The sequence below is a fragment of the Phaenicophaeus curvirostris genome, chromosome 1 (assembly GCF_032191515.1).
Source record: "Phaenicophaeus curvirostris isolate KB17595 chromosome 1, BPBGC_Pcur_1.0, whole genome shotgun sequence".
NCBI lineage: Eukaryota > Metazoa > Chordata > Aves > Cuculiformes > Cuculidae > Phaenicophaeus > Phaenicophaeus curvirostris.
In genome coordinates this window covers 6,631,130-6,651,699 of record NC_091392.1, presented here as the reverse complement: position 1 = coordinate 6,651,699, position 20,570 = coordinate 6,631,130, and the positions used below count along the sequence as shown (strand labels likewise).

At 40.7% G+C, this 20,570-nt stretch overlaps 1 protein-coding gene across 1 annotated transcript in view; it reads right to left on the bottom strand.

The window, feature by feature from the left end:
- The window catches only part of CDC123 (cell division cycle 123), a 41,473-nt gene extending 21,151 nt beyond the window's left edge, over nucleotides 1–20,322 (bottom strand). The window contains exons 1-7 of the mRNA XM_069871909.1: nucleotides 20,197–20,322; nucleotides 18,823–18,894; nucleotides 16,302–16,356; nucleotides 15,438–15,470; nucleotides 11,823–11,918; nucleotides 8,984–9,090; nucleotides 321–369 (exon numbers count right to left, since the gene is read on the bottom strand). Of these exons, the coding sequence (XP_069728010.1) occupies nucleotides 321–369; nucleotides 8,984–9,090; nucleotides 11,823–11,918; nucleotides 15,438–15,470; nucleotides 16,302–16,356; nucleotides 18,823–18,894; nucleotides 20,197–20,270 (486 nt within the window). The 5' untranslated portion in view covers nucleotides 20,271–20,322. The remainder of the gene's footprint in view (nucleotides 1–320; nucleotides 370–8,983; nucleotides 9,091–11,822; nucleotides 11,919–15,437; nucleotides 15,471–16,301; nucleotides 16,357–18,822; nucleotides 18,895–20,196) is intronic.
- Between the last annotated feature and the right edge of the window lie 248 nt (nucleotides 20,323–20,570).

The following is a 20,570-nucleotide window of genomic DNA, read 5'->3' as shown; positions in this document are numbered from 1 at the left end:
TAACCTCAGTTGTGATATTCACAGGCAGCATACTTTCAAGAATACATGACTTTCAGCTATTGAACGTATCCTTCCTGGCAAAACCTGACAGACGTGAGAGGAAACAGCAAGGAAGCTTCAAAACTCTGAACTTTAGCTCATCTCTGATCTGTTATTAAATGAACTCCTTATGACCTGTAGCACTTTGTTTCCCCACACCGCCCAAGCAACAAAATTAAAGCAAACAAAACAAATTTTATGGGCACATACTCAAGCACAACTGGCACTCTGCCCCTGGGCAATTCATTTAAACTACCTAGAAAACATGCAAAGAGTCTTACCTCGTAGTTCAAGGAAGGATCAGGGGAATCATCAGTACAGTGAATAAATCTGGAAAAGTAAGGCACAGGCATCAAAACCTGCTTTTATATACAAGATTTTAGCCAGTAAGAAAAAAACCCAAACTCTGAATGACAAAAACTAATGTTAAATTATTACCAAGACATACAAACCAAGCAAATACAACACGCCAATAACAAACCTCCTTTTGGAAATTACCAGGAAGGAAAAAGGTAAAAAAGAAAAATCATCTTTTCTCATCTAAAGCAGTTTGGAAGCGCTTAAATTTGGACAGGGATGTGGCTAAAATGCAAGTGTTTATACATTGTTGAGGGGTTTTTTGTTTGAAGCAACAAGGCTGCTCATTATTGTTATGTTGTCATAACTGGATTCTCCAAGCAGCAAATAAACTTGAGCAATCTAATCTAGTTTCATTGCAGCATGTTTTCCCTAGTATTTTTAATGTTTAACTTCCTAAACCATACAACAGAGACACATCATCACATCTTACAGCAGCTTATTTCCATGAATAAGGGATGCAAAACAGCGCCACTCGGCACTTCTGATTCCACAGCACGGCATCTTTCTAAATTAAGAGCCTTAAGAAATACTCTTACAAATCTCTTGAGAATGAGAACAAACAAAACTATTTCCATAGCTGCAAGCAGATTCAAGGTTTTGTCGCTTGTGAGTAGCCACCTTTCAGGAACTATCAAGAATGGAGGCACTTATACCCATGGCAACTTCAAAGTACCTTTTTGTCACTTTTACAGCAAAATTTGCAATAAATCCTGTGACTTTCAAAGAGAATTAGCAAAAGAACATGCATTTTCCTTCCAAGTGTACTCCCATGCCTTATTGGCAACAAACTACTTGGATGCACGAACTGTGTAAAGGGTCACTGTTGAGCAATAGTCTTAAACGGCAACATTTATACCATCTCCCTTTGGCTCTGAACTTAGTGAAGCAGTCCAAAAAGTCTAACATCTCTAATATAAGCATTGTGTTTGTAAGACGTGGCTGTCCAGCTGTCGGTTTGAAGTGAAGAGCTATTGCAGGAGTTCATTCAGTGTGCAGCCAGCAGAAATAAATCTCACATGTTTAGACTTCAGTATCTACTACATGCAGAAAAGAAGGGTAATGCAGGCATGGTTTCCTAAAGTACTGTAATCAAACAGATCACATGTATCTGTAAGATGTCATCTGTTTACAAAGGCTTTCCAACTATAGTTTATATTCCTTGCAATTTAAGATCTGTCAAGGCAACAGAAAAACTTGTGAGAGCTTACAGTTTTGCTACACTCAAAATTCCTCTCTTACTAGCACACATGCCTACTATGCTCAAGAAAATATCACACATTCCCCAAAACAATCACAAACTTTATATATAAAGTCCAGCACATGGAGATTTTTACAGTCCTTGCACACTAGGACCTGCATTACCTCTCACAGGCTTCCATATCTGAGATTGGGGTACCTGCAACGTACTTCATTCCAATACCATGCAGTCTTTTCCAGCACTCAAAAACCAGCCCTATGAACAATCAAAATTATCCCCTGCTCAAACGTCAAATATTTTGGGTGAGAGCTATGTGGGGAGAGACACTTCCCCTTCCCCTGTAAATCAGGAAATGGAATCCTTGAGTGACATCACAAGCCACACAACTCACTCGAGTGTTGCTGCCAGATCAAGCAAACAGGCAAAATGATGAATATAAACAAAAACACTGCAAGTTACAGTAACATTAATTTTCTTAAGCACTAACGTCACAGCACAAATAAGGAAAAAATGGGAAAATGCAGTGAAAGAAGGAATTTCTTCACAACGAGGGTGGTGAGGCACTGGCACAGGTTGACAGGGAAGTTGTGGCTGCCCCATCCCTGGAGGTGTTCAGGGCCAGGTTGGATGGGGCCTTGGGCAGCCTGGTCTAGTGAGAGATGTCCCTGCCTATGGCAGGAGGGGTTGGAACAGGATAATTCTATGAAAGACAAAATAAACCCAAGTTTCTGTAGTCTCATTTTCTTTCTAAATAGTATCATGAGCTTGTAATCAACAAATGGACATTACTCCCACTCATTTTTCGAGGGTAAATTTGGGGCAACTTGAGGTAGTTGCTACTTTTTTTAACCAACTTATTGTAGCATTAATTACTCAGTCGCAGCTGAATTTGTCTATGACATACGATTTTTTGATCCTGAGAGGCAGAAGGCTCAGCAGGGCTTCTTTCACCTGCGCCCTATTCAGGACTGGAGGTTCTTGAAAGAACAATCTGAAAGCCTTCAGAAGCCCACAATTGAGAGGTATCTGGGCTCTCTTTTCTGAAGTGTTTGAAAATTGCCATTTTGTATACTACTGAGGGTGAAGAAATTAAACTCTTGTGCTGCAATCAACACAGCTTCATACTTAGATGTCAAGAAGAGAAAGATCAAGGTCTCTTTATATGTAGCAGCTTTACGTTAATCTCCAAACGCATATACTTGACAACAGGACAAGCTAAACAAAGCCATTACGCAGTTCGGTTTTCAACGCAGAGAAAAGCAATTTAAGATTGTTTAAGACCTCTAGTACCTGTCCTGCTGAGAAAGCCATGAACTCATTTGCAAATCACGGAGATTATTCTGTGGTTAATAAACTATTACAATTCTCATTATATTTACAGAAGTTAGTCTTCACCAGAAAATTCTCCTGCTATCACATCATAGTTTATTTTAAAAACTGAATTAAAAAAAATCATGGAGAAACAGCTGTTGAACTGCATTTTTATTTCTTGAATACTGGACTTTGCTGGAACTTTAAGGACTAAAAGAAACAGGAAATCCATGCATCATTCAAAAGTGGATCTTCTACCACACTGTAACTTGCTAGGAAAAACACGGTTGCGAGTAAAACCTAAAGGAAAAAAAAAATAAATCTAAAATTCTCATTTTCCACATCCTCTCTTGTGGAACTGTTTATCTTGAAATAGGGCATACTAAAGCCTATACCAACATCTACCATTCTTGCAAAAAGGTATCCTGAGTGCCAAGTCACATCTTTATGAGCCAACACTGCCTCCTAGGTTCCATTAAGACAACATAGGCTGTTGTAACTTCTTTATAATTCAATATTTAGAAGCATTAAGTCTGGTATCAAAAATATAGTCAGAATGCTAGCTTGAAAAAAAAAAAAAGGAACAAAACATCTGCTAGCTTTTAATGTTAAACAATGTGCTTAGGAGCCTGATGGACTAAACCTCACTCAAGAGCAACTTTCTCAATTGTTCTCAGAAATAGGCCTTTAAAACTTTAACCGAGTCCTCGGTTAAAATAAATGAAGGTTGGTTTTTTTAAATTAGTTTACGTCCCTTCGTGTGCCTTTCTCTCTAGCACATTAATACATTTGGAGACTTTTTCTTGGGAGAATTTTTCTTTGGGAGTTGTTTCACCTGCTCTGTTAACCTAACAGGTATTTCTTACCTATCAAATGTGGCATAAATGGTCCCTTCACTCTGTTTCCTGGGCTGAGGAAGGGTTGAGGGGCTACTTGAGAGTCTGCTGCACCTGTCTAACCAGCTTCTGGAAAAGTTTTCAGGAATGAACTTTCGGAAGCAAGAGCACCATAGTATCAGCTATGAAGTATTGAGAGTCAATTAATATGCTTGTCAGAAAGCAGCCACTCCCACATGTGACTTGTAACTGTCCCTCTATAACAAGCCAAATGGCAATTCCTGCAAAAGGACGTTCTCTGCATTCTGTTGCTTTTCAAGAGGGCTGAACTTACAGGACTTATTTCACCAATACAGCTGTAATTATTAAACAACTGGAAATATAAGAAGACCTTAGCATTCAAAATCCCAATAGTAGCATCTGCGTATTTAAGACCTCCAGTACTGCCCTGTAGAACAGGAACAATCTTAAAAGTCTGACAAAATTTCCAAGGTTTATTAATGAGCATGACAGAACAACCATCTTATTTTATACTTGGAATGGCATTATCTTATCTTTAGAACCACTGCAAATGCATAACTAGTCTCAAGGCGAGCAGTCATGTCATAGCAAAATATAGTCAGCACATTCTAAGAGCAAGTTCTAAACCAACATACCCAATAGGGCTCTAAATGGATTTTTGTTCAAAAAAAGGAGTTTTAATCACTTAACAAAAATCTCAATTAAAAAGGGACGTTTTAATCACATATCCACAACACTAAGTTTTTGAAAGCCTACATTAAAACCTGAAAAGTGGAGGATCACACCACCCACATTTTTTTGTGTACTCAGCAAAGTAAAATGCAACGCTTACTTCAAAGCAGAAACAATATCAACTACATTAACAAGGGCATCACTCTGAAGTCTTTGTTAATTTATACAAAATTAATAAGAAGGAAAATTAAATCATTATTCTGAATTTTTCAACCAAGCAAAGTCCCAACATCATGAAAGAATCCAAACATTTAAAACAGTCAGAATTTACCTAGTCATGGTCAGTGTATTTGCATTAAGGCCATATTTTTCAATGTTTTTTTAATCAAAGTATTGTATAGCTCAAGCTTTCCTGGAATTTGCTTGGAATTTGCAGTGGGGAACTACAACAAGGGCAGTTTCCCCAACATGAACAATTTATGGATCGATAGCAGATAAGCAGATAGGAAATGGAAGAGGAAGGGAGAGGCAAAGAAAGTTGTTTGCCTTAAGCCCCACATTACTGGCAAAACTAGAATAAGAAAGAGATCTTTAAACTGCCCTTGCAAAGCCTTTTCTATATTACAACCTGTGAAGTGGTTTTTAAAACTAATACAACTGAACAGAAAATAAAACAAAATAAAAGGGGGGTACACAACATTTCAGCTATTACTTATATAGGGAGGCAAGAAACTTCTGGAGTATACTGAGTATTAATAAAGGAAGCAGAAATATAGTGCATTTATCCTGCCACTGAATAGCCCTTGCAAGGGATTTGGATGCATTATGTATCCAATTTTCATTTGTTCAGCACTTCAGGTTCTTATGCCAGCTACATTTTTAATTTCTGCTTGCTAAGGACTAGGCAACTGGCAGCTAATCAATAGTATAATTAAGGAAGACCACTGTTCCGATTCAGCAATAATCATTTCACTGTTTGGCTGGGGACATCTTGTACAAATAACTTAGTAATTTAGAAATAGCATGCACAGACTTGACAATAATATGTGCTTTCATCAAGTACAACACATTCACTAAATATAAGATACACAGAGACCAAAGTGATTCGATACATTACACACACTCCTAGCTGTTAAGTAAAACTTCCATTCAAATTCATGGAAACTGCAAGGCTGCACTGCCCATATTAACTCTGCTGCACTAAAACAACAAAGCTTGTTCTAGTGTGGAAAAAAAGCCAACCCATAACCCAAATTTAAACCAACATTAGATTGGTTTTTGCAGATGACACCAAGATGAGTGATGCAGCTGTCACACCAGAAGGACAGGATGTCATCAAGAGGGACCTGGACAAGCTGGGGAAGCAGGTCTGTGTGAACCTTATGAGGTTCAGTAAGGCCGAGTGTAAGGTCCTACACCTGAGTTGGGGCAATCCTCGGTTTCAATACAGGATCGGGGATGTTGTGATTGAGAGCAACCCTGTGGAGAAGGACTTAGGGGTGCCAGTTGATGAGAAGCTTGACATGAGCTGGCAAAGCACACACACCCCAGAAGGCCAACCGTATCTGGGCTGCATCAAACAAAGCACAGCCAGCAGGTCGAGGGAGGTGATTCTGCCTTTCTATTCCGCTCTTGTGAGACTCCACATGGAGTATTGTGTCCTGTTCTGGAATCCTCCACATAAGAACCATACGGAACTGTTGGAAGGGGTCCAGAGGACAGGCTGAGAGAGTTGCGGTTGTTCAGCCTAGAGAAGAGAAGGCTCCAAGGAGATCTTATAGCGACCTTCCAGTACCTGGAGGGTGCCCGCAAGAAAGCTGGGGAGGGAGTAGGCACGTAGTGGTAGGTCTAGGGGGGATGGCTATAAATTGGAGAGGGGAAGATTCAGACCAGACATTAGGAGGAAATTCTTCACCATGAGGGTGGTGAGGCACTGGCACAGGTTGCCCAGGGAAGTTGTGGCTGCCCCATCCCTGCAGGTGTTCAAGGCCAGGTTGGATGGGCCTTGGGCAGCCTGATCTAGTGGGACATGTCCCTGCCCATGCCAGGGGGGTTGGAATTATCTTTGGTTCCTTCCAACTCAAGCCATTTTACGATCCTATGATTTTGGGAATGGAAATAAATACAACCTTAACTTTCAGATTAGGTGATGATCCCACAATCGTGTCACACAGTTGTCTCATTTACCTGAGCTGCGCTGTCTGGTGGTGCATGCTGTCTTATCAGACTGTGAAAGGAGTCTAAATGGATTGGACTACCGCAATTTGAGGTGTTGTCTTTCTGCTAGAGGTGATTCTCCCACAGCAGGATCAAAGTAAGAGCCTACCACAGGCTGCTCAGCCGCTACCATACTTAGTCTGGTGTGAACTTAAGGTGATATTACTGATGGCTCCAGTTAACACCCATGCTGTGAATTCTCACAACAAAGGAGCTAGAATGCATTCATCACCTCTAACATGAAGCCGGTGCTGCAGAGAGCAAGGTGAATAGCTGAGGCACTAACATTAACTGGTACGATATAAAACCAGACAGAAAATGCACCTATTTCAGTCTCATTCCATCATACAAACGGCATAAACTCAAGAGCACGAGCACAAACACACACACAGAGCTGCCATATTTTTTAAACCAAACTGTGCTTACTAAACATTTGTGTCCCAAGCTCATTATAAAGCAGTTAATCAAACGGGAATACTCCAAAAAGTTCAGGGTACTTTTTCCTGAATGTCTTCATACATGAAGATAGTAGAATACAAAAATAAAACCCCACTATTTAAAATTCACGAAAGGTTTGAAACAAAGTGTAGAGTTCTTTTCAGACCCACAAGACTCAGTCCTGAAATCAGTTACATTAAAGGGCACATTAAATGTCACTGTTCAGACTTTTGGGCAAACCATTCTCAAGACACCTGGCCAAGTCATCCAGCCTCCCATTAAAGGAAAACATGAAAAAAGCTCCAGCTCCAAAATCTCCTCAAAATTACTATTCACTCACCTCTTAAATGTTAACTATAGATTTCTCATCTCCCCCATCCCTTTCTTTCTCTACGATCCCAGAGTCATAAACTCCCGATGCTCACAATTGCTTCCCTAGCCCAATATACTTTTCAAACTGTCTTCTCACTCCAACATCTCTTCCCCTTCTTCTCAAACTCTTCCTCTGCACCTCATAATATTTTAGGTTAGACATAATGTAAAACCTGGCATCAGAATTGGACTGACAGCATTGCTAGCACTCCATAAATGCAGAGATAATGATAAGGATGTTGCTATCTATAATTTTTAATGTAGTAACAAACTGGGGGAAGACAGTGTTACTAGAATTGCAGGAATGAAAAAAGAAGACAGTTGCACAGAATTAATGCAACTGGTTTCATGTTTTAGACAAGACAATTCTTACCAGGTCAGAAGCTACTATGGTTAGCAACCATCTTTAAAGCACCCAGAACAAGTGTCCTGCATTTGATTGAGTCTCCTAAATACTGCAGTTATACAAATATGCTTTGAATAATTGCTGGAAAACAATGGCTCTGATCCAAGCTATGGGTTGCCTTTTTTCTTAGATATTCTGCTCCTCTGGAAAAAAAAATAGTAACAAGAACATTCAATTCCAATTATTTAATCTTTCAGAAAAAGGCTGTATTTTAGAAACTACTGACATGAATCAGATGCAGGCACTAGAGGAGGAAAGTGTTCCTATACAATTAAGTACTCTCTTCACTTGAGCAGATGAAAGAAACCCCAAGCACATAATATTCATAATTTTATCTGCAAATTTATCCCTAGTCACAGTCCCTGGAGTGCGTTTGTTCAAGATCTACAAGAACTTGGATTCAGAAGGAGCTCTAGGAATATGTTAGCAGAAGTTTCAGGCATCTTCCAGGCAGCCAAACAAACTTCAACAGCTTTAAAATTTGAAAGGGACACAGTAAAGTCATGCTGTGTCACCACTAGAAGTGGCAACAATAAAGAAGATAGCAATAAGAGAAGTAGGGCAGGCAAAACCCCCAGGATTAAAACATTACTCACTCTGGGAATCAACTCAATATAAAAGGTCTTAGTCCATAGCGTCATTACGCACATACTATATCAACATAATGCCTCCCTGGTTTGCTCTTCATTCATTTGCTTATCAAAATCAAAAGAATTAATAAAAGAATAAAATAGAGGCTGCTCCTCTCTTGATGACTGAAACTAGGTAAACAATTCTGGTTTACCAGGAAAGACTCACTCATTGCGAGTAACAATGGAGATTATTTGCCTCACAATTCTCTGCACTAAATTGGACCTGGCATTTATTTTTGCATGGTGGAAGGAGGCAAAGAAGGAGATAAGAGGTGGTGGAAGCTTCAAAAAACAACTAATAACTTATTACTGTACCTGAACAACTTTTAAACATGAATATGTATTTCCTTATCAGACATTTATCATTACTGCACTGTAAAGAGTAACATCTTTCAAAAAAACTGAAAAATTACTCTCAGAGCATTGGGCTGAGTTTCCTTGACTGGGTATAAGTAAGATTATCTCCTAGAAATCTACTTACGGCTGTGTGAGATCACGAGTAATGAAGTCTGAACTCTTGAAGAGTAGGAAGATGTCACTGAGAGCTTTGCATTTCAGAGAGCTGTTCATTGCAATCCAGTAGGCATCCTAAACGAAAAAGGATATTATCCAAAAATGCACCTTTAGGAAGGAATGCAAGCTGCAGATCTAGTAGTACTAAACATTATGTAACATTTGAAATGTTGAAAAGGATGCAAAGAATAATAAGAATGGCATCTACAGGTGTATCAGCCAGAAAAAGGTCAAAGAAAGCTTACCACCCTGTGAACATGACGGGTAAACTGGTGACAACAGATAAGGAAAAGGCAAAGGTGCTCAACAAATTTTGTGCCTCAGCCTTCTCTGGCAACCTCTTTCCCACGCCTCTCAAGGAGATGGACTATGAGGCAGGGACTGGGGGAATAAAGTTCCTCCCACTGTAAGAGAAGATCAGGTTCATGACCACCTGAGGAACATACATAAGTCTATGGGAGCTGATGAGATGCATCCCAGAGCCCTGAGGGAATTGGGTGATATAGTTGCCAAGCCACTCTCCATGATATCTGAGAAGTTGTGGCAATCAGGTGATGTCCCTGGTGACTGGAAAAAGGGAAACATTGCACCCATTTTTAAAAAGGGTAGAAAGGAGAATCCTGGGAACTATCAACCTCTCAGCCTCACCCCTGTGCCTGGGAAGATCATGGACAGATCCTCCTAGGAGCTATGCTAAAGCCCATGGAAGACAGGGAGGTGATTTAAGACAGCCAGCATGGCTTCAGCAAGGGCAAGTCCTGCTTGACCAACCTAGTAGCCTTCAATGATAGAGTGACTACTTTAGTGGACAAGGGAAGAACCATAGATGTCGTCTATCTGGACTTCTGTAAGGCCTATAACACTGTCACCCACAACATCCTTCTCTTTAAATTGGAGAGATACAAATTTGATGGATGGACTGTTCGGTGGATAAGGAATTGGTTGCATGATCACATCCAGAGGGTAGTCGTCAATGGCTCTAGGTCCTGATGATCAGTGACCCCCCTCAGGGGTCCATACTGGGACCAGTACTGCCTAATGTCTTCGTCAGCGACACAGACAGTGGGATCAAGTGCACCCTCAGCAAGTTTGCAGACAACATCAAGATGAGTGGTGTGGTTAACATGCCTGAGGGATGGGATGCCATCCAGAGCGATCTGGACAAGCTGGAGAAGTGGGTCCATGTGAACCTCAAGAGGTTCAAGAAGGCCAAGTGCATAGTCCTGCAGCTGGGTCACGGCAATCTCTGGTACCAATACAGGCTGGGGGACGAAGGGACTGAGAACAGCCCTGTGGAGAGAGACTTCGGGGGTACTGGTGCATGAAAAGCTGGACATGAGCCAGCAATGTGCACTCACAGCCCAGAAAGCCAACCATATCCCAGGCTGCATCAAAAGAAGTGTGGCCAGCAAGTCAAGGGAGGTGACTCTGCCTCTCTACTCCACTCCTCCCTGGAATACTGCATCCAGGTTTGGAGGCCTCAGCACAGGAAAGACATGGACCTGTCAGAGCAGATCCATAGGAAGGCCACAAAAATGATCAGAGGTTGGAGCACCTCTCTTATGAGGACAGACGGAGAGAGTTGGGCTTGTTGAGCCTGGAGAAGAAAAGGAGACTCCAGGAAGACTTTATGGCAGCCTTCCAGTACTTAAAGGGGGCCTGCAAGAGTGATGGGGACAGACTCTTTTAGCAGGGCCTGTAGCACTAGGACACAGGGCAATAGTTTTAAACTAAAAGAGGATAGATTTAGACTAGATATAAGGAAGAATTGCCTTATAATGAGGGCAGTGAAACACAGGAACAGGTTGCGCAGAGCGGTGGTAGACACCCATCCCTGGGAACATTCAAGGCCAGGTTGGACAGGGCCTCTAAGCAATGATCCAGTGGAAGATGTCCCTGCTCACTGCAGGGGGGTTGGATCAGATGACTTTCACAGCCCCTTCCAACCCAAACCATTCTATGAATCTATGAAACACAGAAAATCACACTTCTATTTTGAGAAAAGCTTCATTAGCTGTTACAAAAGACACAATAGTTATTGCTTTTCTTATGAATACTCTGCTGAAAGCAGAGCAAATCCACTCAGAAAACTAAGGTTTTGCCCAACTGCGTCCAGGTGCTTTCTTGGAATGCTTGATTGAACACAAGTTTTCCTTGAGAATACGACAGAAAAACATTTGGGTGCCCCCATCCTTAAGGTAAAATTAGAGCATCTAGACATAACTAAAAGGAAGTTCACTGCTTTTTTTTTAAAAAAAAAAAAAAAAACAACTGGGGTTCTCCTTATCCTTTTTTGTCTTCTACTGTTATCTTAAATAAGAAGTGTCTGACCATCGTGCTGTTATCTGTGACAAGGATACAGGGTTTTATGTAAAACAGACAGTGCTGTCCTGAACCAGCCTCACCAAAAAGTGCACCATCAAGCTCTAATCCACCAGAACAATTAGCGTCATACTTTACTGGTATCTCATCTATCACTCCTTCCTTTATCAGAACCACTAGTCTCTTCTACCTTCCAATGAATTAAGATAAATAAACAAACAAAATCCTTATAATAAGGATGTAGACCAGACATAAGGAAGAATTTCTTTACTATGAGACCAGTGAGGCACTGGCACGGGTTGCCCAGGGAAGTCGGGGATGCTGAAACCCTGAAAGTATTCAAGGCCAGGTTGGATAGAGCCTTGAGCAGCCTGGTCTGGTGGGACATGTTGGAACTAGATGAACTTCAAGGTCCCTTCCAATCCAAAATATTATATGATTCTATGATAACATTTGTAACAAGTTTGGGGAATCAGTGTTCTCACCCTTGGAGCACTCCAGTTAAGTTTAGGAAAAACACTACCGCCCAAGGAACTTATTGCTTCTTGAACTTTAGCTGTAAATTCAGGAAATTCTGGTGCCTGAAAAAAAGAACAAAAGTATCAGTTTCAATACATTTAATACTGAAGTGTAGGCATCTTCAAATACCACTAGAAATACAGATTGCAAAAGGAATAAACTTGTTCAAAAATCAGGAACCAAGAACCCCACAAAAATCATATATTTGTAGAAGTTAATGCCTTAAGAATTAATTCTGAGATTCTTTCAATCAGAGAAAACTGAAATTATGTTTCCAGTTCTCGCTCTCATTACTAGCAATACTCCATGAACTTCACAGGAAACCCAAACCTTCTCAAGGTCCATCATGAAAGCTGCATTGGCTGGCAGAGTGCAAGTGCAATAAAAAGACCTTAATACATACCTGTTGTTTTATACGTAATGGTAGACTATTGTATACAAACAAGATACATGAAGATTTAAAAATAAAGTTTCAAAAAGTTTCTTTTGAATTAAGCACCTCTTTAAAAATCTAAAACACAAATATTGTAGCATTCTTTTAAATGTTAAAAGGTAGAAAAAGACCAGTTTTGTTTTGCAATAGTTCTCTAGTTGCATTTAGGAACACGCTAAGAGAAGTAAATAAATCAATTCATAGGCAATTGAGTGACAGCTCCTCATTTAAGTTTTAGTTTTACAAAACGTTGTTGGCAATATTTTAACTAATCAGCTCTTAAATTAGATCTCCAAGTAGCTCCTTAACAATACATTGCATCAAAAAAGAGGACATACTGCCAAGGTATGGGTTGGAATAGAAAACCTTGTCTCGTAAAGAACACTGTCAATATTGTAAACATAAGACAGGGAAAAAACCCTCCTCAGGATGCTACAAACTCCACTCTGAATGTGATCCAAAAAAACAAAAATTCAAAACAAATTGCTGACCTTTAAAATAACATGAAAGTATTTCAGGCCTATGTCAAAGGTTTTTCACCTAAAAGGATTTACAGGAAAAAGTATGTAAGAACACTGTTTTTGTCTCAGTATTTTTAAGCTCAACTCAAAGATAACTCCTAGGCTAAAGCTAACTGATGCCTCTAAAACAAAGCCCTCAGAGACAAACAAACAATAAAAGTTTATATATTTTGGCTTCTCTTTTCTGCATCGCCTCCAAATACAGAAACTTAAAAAAAAACCTCTCTCATTTTAGCTCATTTAGTGACCTAGACTGAACATTAAACAATCTGAATCTTTCCTTAGCACATTACCTAGTCTCCACGGGAAACTACACTTCAAAAACTGAAAAAGCACTGTTCTGTTTTACTTTATTTTAGAGCTCCAGCCAATTCTAAACATCATTCCTGCACGAAGTAAAACTCTTCCTGCATCGCATTCTGATCCAACCTCCTCTTGCTTTGACAGAAATCAGGAGTCATGCTCTGTATGTAACACCAGCACATACTAAGCTTCCCGGGGGAAATGATACCATCATGTCACTTGATAATACAAGTGAAGAAACATACACAAGAAGATAGCTCTAAGGCTGCAAAATCAAGACAAATTCTAACATTTCCTAAATTCTGATTGTCTGACTTTGCACCCATCAATACTAACGCACTTTTTTTTAAACTCAGAATTTCCTATAATCCTATATTCCAATACTTGTTCAGAATACAAAAGGAGAAAGAGAAACAAATTCTACCTGATGACACAAGCATGTAATGAAATCACAATAATCACAACCACAGCCACCTTACTGCTCTCTGAGCCATGAAACCGATAAGCTGTTACCTGGAGTTTATTGTTACTAAACTATGAGTGCCTTAAGCTGACAGTGAATGCAGAACAGTTGTCTCCAGCCTGTTCCACTATTCTTTACACATGATGTGGCCTAGTGTCTCCCTGTTCAGCTTCCATGTTGCTATTTAATCCATTCTAATATGTTGCAGTAACTTGAGGTGCAGCTCCCCACCTCTCTGCATTCTATATGGGCTGTTCCTTCACTCTCTTCATCACTGTCAAAGTGGTAACAGGCAACACTTAAAAGCACAGGAGACTGTTTCCATTCAATCACTGGCCTCAGAACAGTCCCTGGTTTACAGGTAGCAAAAGCATATTTGCCATGGATAGAGTCTTCAGAGCAACCACCTACCAAATTTACCAGCTGGTAAAGAGCATATTGTGAAATTCTGCTTTTAGAGTCTCTTTCTTCGACCAACCGTAGGTGTATTGTTTTAGGAACTAGCCAGACACACAAACCCCGTTCATCATTAACCATGTGCAAAGTTTCAGGTTTGGCAATAAGACAATGCCCTGACAGTCTCTTGGAAGCCAAAACACCCCTCCTCTTCCTCTACCCTTGCTTTTAATGCTGAGCATGATGTTATATGATATGGAATATTCCTTAAGACAATTTGGGCAAGCTGTTCTGGCTCTGTCCTCTCTCCTTCTCCTGCCTACCACTAGCCTAGTTGCTGGGGCAGGGGGATGGGGCAGACTGGGAAAAGAGAAAGCCTTGATGCTCAGCAGCAGCTGAAAGTTAACTCCATTCGAGGCAGACCCAGCAAAACGTTAGCTGTAAAGCCACAATCCATGCACAGTACACAGCTCTTCACTAGCTAAGATGAAATCACTTCACCTATAAGCTTCTGATTGGTATCGTGCCTCTTGATGATGTATTTTCCTTATCGTGTTATGCACGATAATGAAACCTGATTCAAAAGTCTGATACTACTTCTCTAGCAACATTAACATGACCTTCACAAAAGATAAGATGGACACCAAAATCCTTGTTCTGAATAATTTACAGTCTAAGACATCTACTTTATCAAAGCTTAGATATTGGAAACGAAGCTATTACCACATGCAAATGTAGTGTGCATGCGTTCTAATATACAGGCTATAAATTCTGTGCTCAGTATACACAGCTCAATCAGGGGCTGTGTTTACATTTCACATAATCCAATGTGGACAGTTCAACACGGTGCTGAACATCAGGAAGCTCACAAGACTGAAGTAGCAGTATCAGTAGCAGACAAATAGCACAAGTACCTTCGCTCCGACGCTGATAAGGCAACAGCAGTTTTCAAAGAAGATGTAAAAAAAGAGATCAAGAAAGCCTGGATCATATCTATCATGATCATGATTCTAAGCACGGAGACCATAAAGACAGGAAAAGAAAAAAAAAAGATAGAAAGTAAAGTACTTAGGAGGAAATAATGGCAATGGTGTAAGAGAAGAGCTGTGAAAACTGAGCTGCAGGGGCTTTGTTTCTTCTGCATTCAGTCTGATTAAGTAATTGAGAGATATTTAAAACGGTGAAAATGAAAGACAGCTATATTTAGAGCCATACTTCAGTTCATTTCCTACAGTCTAACAAGTGTGTGATTGTTAGGAATTAAGAAAAGCAATTTATTATTAGTTAAATAGAAGTAAGCCAGCAAAACTTTTTTTAACAATACAGATATCTACAATGCCATCCATCTAGAATGGTCTGAAAAGGTTCAATACAAAACCAGATGTCTCTGGCAACAAGTTTAATATCGCAAGGTTGCAGACAATATATTGCTGACAAACCCACGTTAGGTTTTTAAAGACCTTACCTTAAGTGTCACAGTATTCTCATCATCTGACCACTGTTAAAAATAAGAACAAATCAAAGGTTACTGGTTTCCCGAGACATCCTTTTTGATTTATGAGGACATCAGAATACACATGGTTTCCTGCAACAGGTTGATCAAATCATTGCCCTGGAGATCCTGTAGCATAACATCACCATCCCCTTTTAATTATGGCTACAGGAATAGGACAGGAAAAATATTGTACATTCAGAAGAAGTACTACCCTAAAGTACGGATAAAAGACAACACTTATATTTTTTAATTGTTATTCACATCACAAACTTACTTATTTCACTACTCAGCTGTCCCTGTCTAAAGCTTGTCTCCAGCTCCAGAACTTCCATCCTTAGACTCATGATCCATCATAAGGATGAATCACAGATATCCATAAGTTTCACTTACACTTCTTTTTCACTTCCTTTTTTTACCTTCTGCCACCTGGTACTTGGAACGTTTTTCAGTGTTTTTCTTCTAGAACACCCTTCAGAGCTATTGGAGTCTTAGAAACTTTCACCGTTTCTCAAAATAACTCCTCCAAATACACTCCTCCATCTCATTTTCCGTTTCATTTAAGTTCAATCCCAACATCCTTCAATATCCTGTGCTCATTATTACAAATGCAGTCATCGAGAAATAAAAAAAACAAACACAGTGTCTTCTGTGAAAGAGCACAGAAACATTTCAAACCTTCCCTGAATAATAGCACAAACACTGATGGTTTTAAGTTCTTCAAGGTAACTACCACGTGGTTATGAATCACTTTCCTCTCCTATAAATTATGCAGCAAATGTTACACATTTCTATTTTTCTCACGAGATTTGACATTAAGTTGCATTTCATACTAACCTGTATTTCCTCTGCACTGTCACTGCCCTCCTGAGCAGGACTTGGTGGATCTTCTCTAAAACAAAAAATTAGCAGGAAAAGAAATTAAGCACTAGAATTTGACTTGGCCGTATACGTTATATTTCCACAGCATCTACCAGTCATAGATCCAAAATGTTTGTCTGAGAAGATGAAGCCTCAAAATCCCTGGCAGAGAAAAATCAGAGCAGCCATTAAAGACCATTTTGGTCTTTAATTAAAGACCAAACATTAAAGACCATGTTTGGTCTTTAGTTTTAGAAAACTAAAGACCAAACACCTTGGCATTAGAATTGGGCCCAACACAAAACACTTTGCTTCTTCCAAATTAGCAGATCACTTCCTGCTCTGTAAGTACCACAATCAAAGCTTTTCAAACAACCTATTAAACATTCTTTTCCAACTTTACTGTACTCTGAAAGAAGCACAAATCAAACAAATCAAAACTTTGCTTAAAAAAAAAAAAAAGCTCCATTTAAATTATGCTATACCTCCACACTCCTTTTCCAGGTAAGAAGTTACAAAACTTGATTTTCAGATGTTGACCTGTGAATTTCTGGCTCCAAAAAGAAAATGTCCTCACCCTCCAAACACAGAAAAGATCCCACAGAAAGTGGATAGATGGTCAATTGCTTCTTCCTCAAAAAGTTTCTTTTTCTACACAGGTGAGATCTCCTTTTGTAAACACCAGCACATCTGGGAGAAAGCATCTGGCTGCAAATATTCCCTTGAAGTTCTGAGTGACTTAAGACATTCTTTAGCCAACACAACTGAGTATGAAGATCTTAAAGGAGAAGATCAAGCTGTTTAAGAAGACTTATTCAAAGCGAGTCAGTGTGGCAAGCAGGGTAAGTTTAAATGTACATCGCTGCCAAAAGTCAACTCCTCAACAAGATAAGTCTCTGCAATCCCTTAATGCACTTCCATAAGGATTAAACTAGCACTTCAGTTTTTGAGATCTAGACGGCAGATACAGTTTCTCTGAAGATTAAAAACTATCATGGTCTTTACTGCAAGAAGATCACATTCACTTCCAGCTAAGAAAGTACAACTCGAAGAAAAACTGGTTTCTAAAAGGGATGTTAAATTGGAAACAACTTAAAAAGTATAATTTAATTATACAGATGTCCATTATTCCACTGAAGACAGCACAAATTGTTTGTATAACATACCTGTAAAGTCCAACTCTCAGCTTCAGCTTTTCTGAAGGTTTATTAAAAAATAAATGGCTGCTGTTAAGTAAGTGGCACGGTTCTGCAGAAGCAGGTTACAATATTACTTCTTATCCTAAATGTCTTAAAAAGCAATTCTAATTTTCTGGATACCTTCTATTAAGAAAAAAAAAAGACTTTTAAAATTAAAAGAGACCATTCTTCTTTAAAAGGTGTTTTAACAGCTTCAATTTTATATAAATTGATTCCTGAGAAATTAGACATTGTTCCCTTACATTCACAGCCTAACTGTTTGCTCTCTGAGAGGCAAACTACTAGTTAGGAAATGGAGCATGGACTAATTTCTGAGTGTGATCATTGACAAGATATACGCATACAATCATAATCTTACAAGGAAGCCATACAGTAAGACTCTAGGCAGAAAACAAAGAACAAGGGCTGGGCTCTTACCAACTGTTTCTCCTATCTATCCACCTCATTTTTCTCCATCCAAAACCTTGGCATAGGTATACATACAGCACAATCAGCCCTGTCATCTGCATAGACCACATGTATGCAAATGATTGAAGGGGGCCTACAGGAAAGCTGGGGATGGACTCTTTATCAGGGAGTGCAGGGATACGACCAGGGGAAACGGTTTTTAGGCTGAAAGAGGAGAGATTTAGATTAGATATTAGGAAGAAATTTTTTCATGTGAGGGCGGTGGAGGTTACCCAGAGAAGTCATAGCTGCCCCATTCCTGTAGGTGTTTAAGGCCAGGTTGGATGAGGCTTTCAGCAACCTGATCCAATGGGAGGTGTCCCGGCCCATGGCAGGGGTGTTGGAACTGGATGATCTTTAAGGTCTCTTCTGACCCAAACCATTCTATCATTTTATGATTATAAAAAATTACTAAGATTTTATAAATAGGTTATCATATTGAGAATTTAACTCAGATAATGTCACTTCACCCCAGATAAGGCAACAGGCACATGAGTGGCGTGGGACACTTCATGCCTCTGAAGTGGAGTTAACCATTTCAAAGCAATCAAACACAAAATAGCAGACTGTGCACCACAGAGAGTGGTAGACCCTGCAAGGAAAGGCAGAAAGAACTGCCCCTGCTTGGTCTAGAATCACGTGTATTAAATGAATTTTAGGATCTGCATCAGGGAGGTTTACTAGCAGCAACAGTCTTTCCATTCTTATAATTGTACAGCATCAGGTTTACTTGCACCCAGACTGGTCAAATTTTAAAAACTCACTGTGCAAAACCTAGTATGCAAATAGAAAATAGCACTCTGAATATAAAATAATATTGATAGTTGGAGGGTGGGGAGAAAACACTCTACCTTCCAGAAACCACAAGCGTTCCATCATCCAGCAAATATTCTTTCACATTGTCTGGGAGGGGAAGTATAACACTGGAAGAGATATGAGAAATTCTTTAGTAATTTATTATTAATATTACCTGTTAAAATAATAACAAGAGTTCAATAAAAACAATTTGCTTTTTAATAAAGCACACCTCAGTGACAGTTTGTTCTCTAGTACTATGAAAAAAAAAACCAACCCCGTTCTCTTTCTCCCCTCTCATCCCTTCACAAAATGCAATGCCCATTTCCCCTCCAGGGAAGTAGAGGAGAAAGAGACAAAACTTTTAGACAAAACACACAAAATGCTCAGTCGCTATTCTCCATTCATTCTCTATTCACTCTATGAAATTCCAAAACTGTGTGTGGCCAGGGAGGAGACAACTCAAAGTAAAGGTTTCTCTTCAGAAAACCAAATGAAAATTTGCTTCTACTACTTAAATGTTCTGAAAAGTGCAGGACCACTACTAAGCTTACCAAAAGTATGCAAGTGCTAAATAGTAAAAAACATGAAAGAGAAAATGCTTTAAAAGCCTGATGTCAACACTTTTGGATCCAACAGGGCAACTACATCGACTGTGACTTTTCTCAAGTTATTGGGAGTTCCCATAACCATCTCGTGACCTTTTATAAAGGGGACTTTTTACAAAGGCAAGTAGTGATAGGACTAGGGGGAATGGCTATAAATTGGAGAGGGACAGATTTAGGTTTAGTGGGAGGTGTCCCTGTCCATGGCAGGGAAGTTGGAATTAGACAATCTTTAAAGTTCCTTCCAACTCAAACCTGAGTGGCAGCAGCCCCTTAGAAACAGCAGAATTCGTTACAACTTCCAGAAATACAGACACTTGGTTGGGGAAGTGTTTGGCCTCAGCTTCTTTGAGCAGCCAAGCAGGAACAGCAGTGATCTGGACATCAGCTGGTGCCAAGTGCAGAGTCCCACCGGGAGAGCAGGGGTCCCTCTGGTCCCTCTCTACCCCACGCAGGGTCCCCTCCCTCTGGCCCTTCTCTGCCTCACATAAACCCATTTCCAGCCCAGGCCCACATGCCTCCCCACCTCCCTCATATGCTCTTCCCTCCTTCAGCCCCACAAGTCAGGCTCCAGCCCACCCCCTTCAGCCCCAAAAGTCAGGCCCCAGCCCCCCCAACTCTAGCCCCACAAGTCAGGCCCCAGGCCCGCTCCTCCAGCCCCACAAGTCAGACTCCAGCTCCACCCCCCCACCTCCAGCCCCACAAGTCAAGTCAGGCCCCAGCCCCCCTCTCTAGCCCCACAGCTCTCCCCCAACCCCACGGCTCAGGCCCCAGCCGCCCCCCAGCCCCACGGCTCAGGCCCCAGCCCCACACGGCGCCCCTCACCTGCGGATGGTGACAGCCCGAAAGAGCGGGTACCACACGGAGAACTGACAATTCACCACCTGCTCCTTCTTCATCCTCCCCCCGGCCTGCTCCAACTCGGCCCGTTTCGCCCCCGGAAGCCGCCGATAAGACCGGAAACCCCGCGCGCGGCTCTTGGCGCCGCTCGAGCCCTTCTCGGCGCTGCACCCGAACCGCGCGCGGCGCCACCCGAGCCCAAATTAGCGGCGCACCCGCCCCGTTGGAGCGAGTCCTGGTACCGAAAGTCATAGAATCATAGAATCACCAGGTTGGAAGAGACCCACCGGATCATCGAGTCCAACCATTCCTATCAAACACTAAACCATGGCCCTTAGCACCTCGTCCACCCGTGCCTT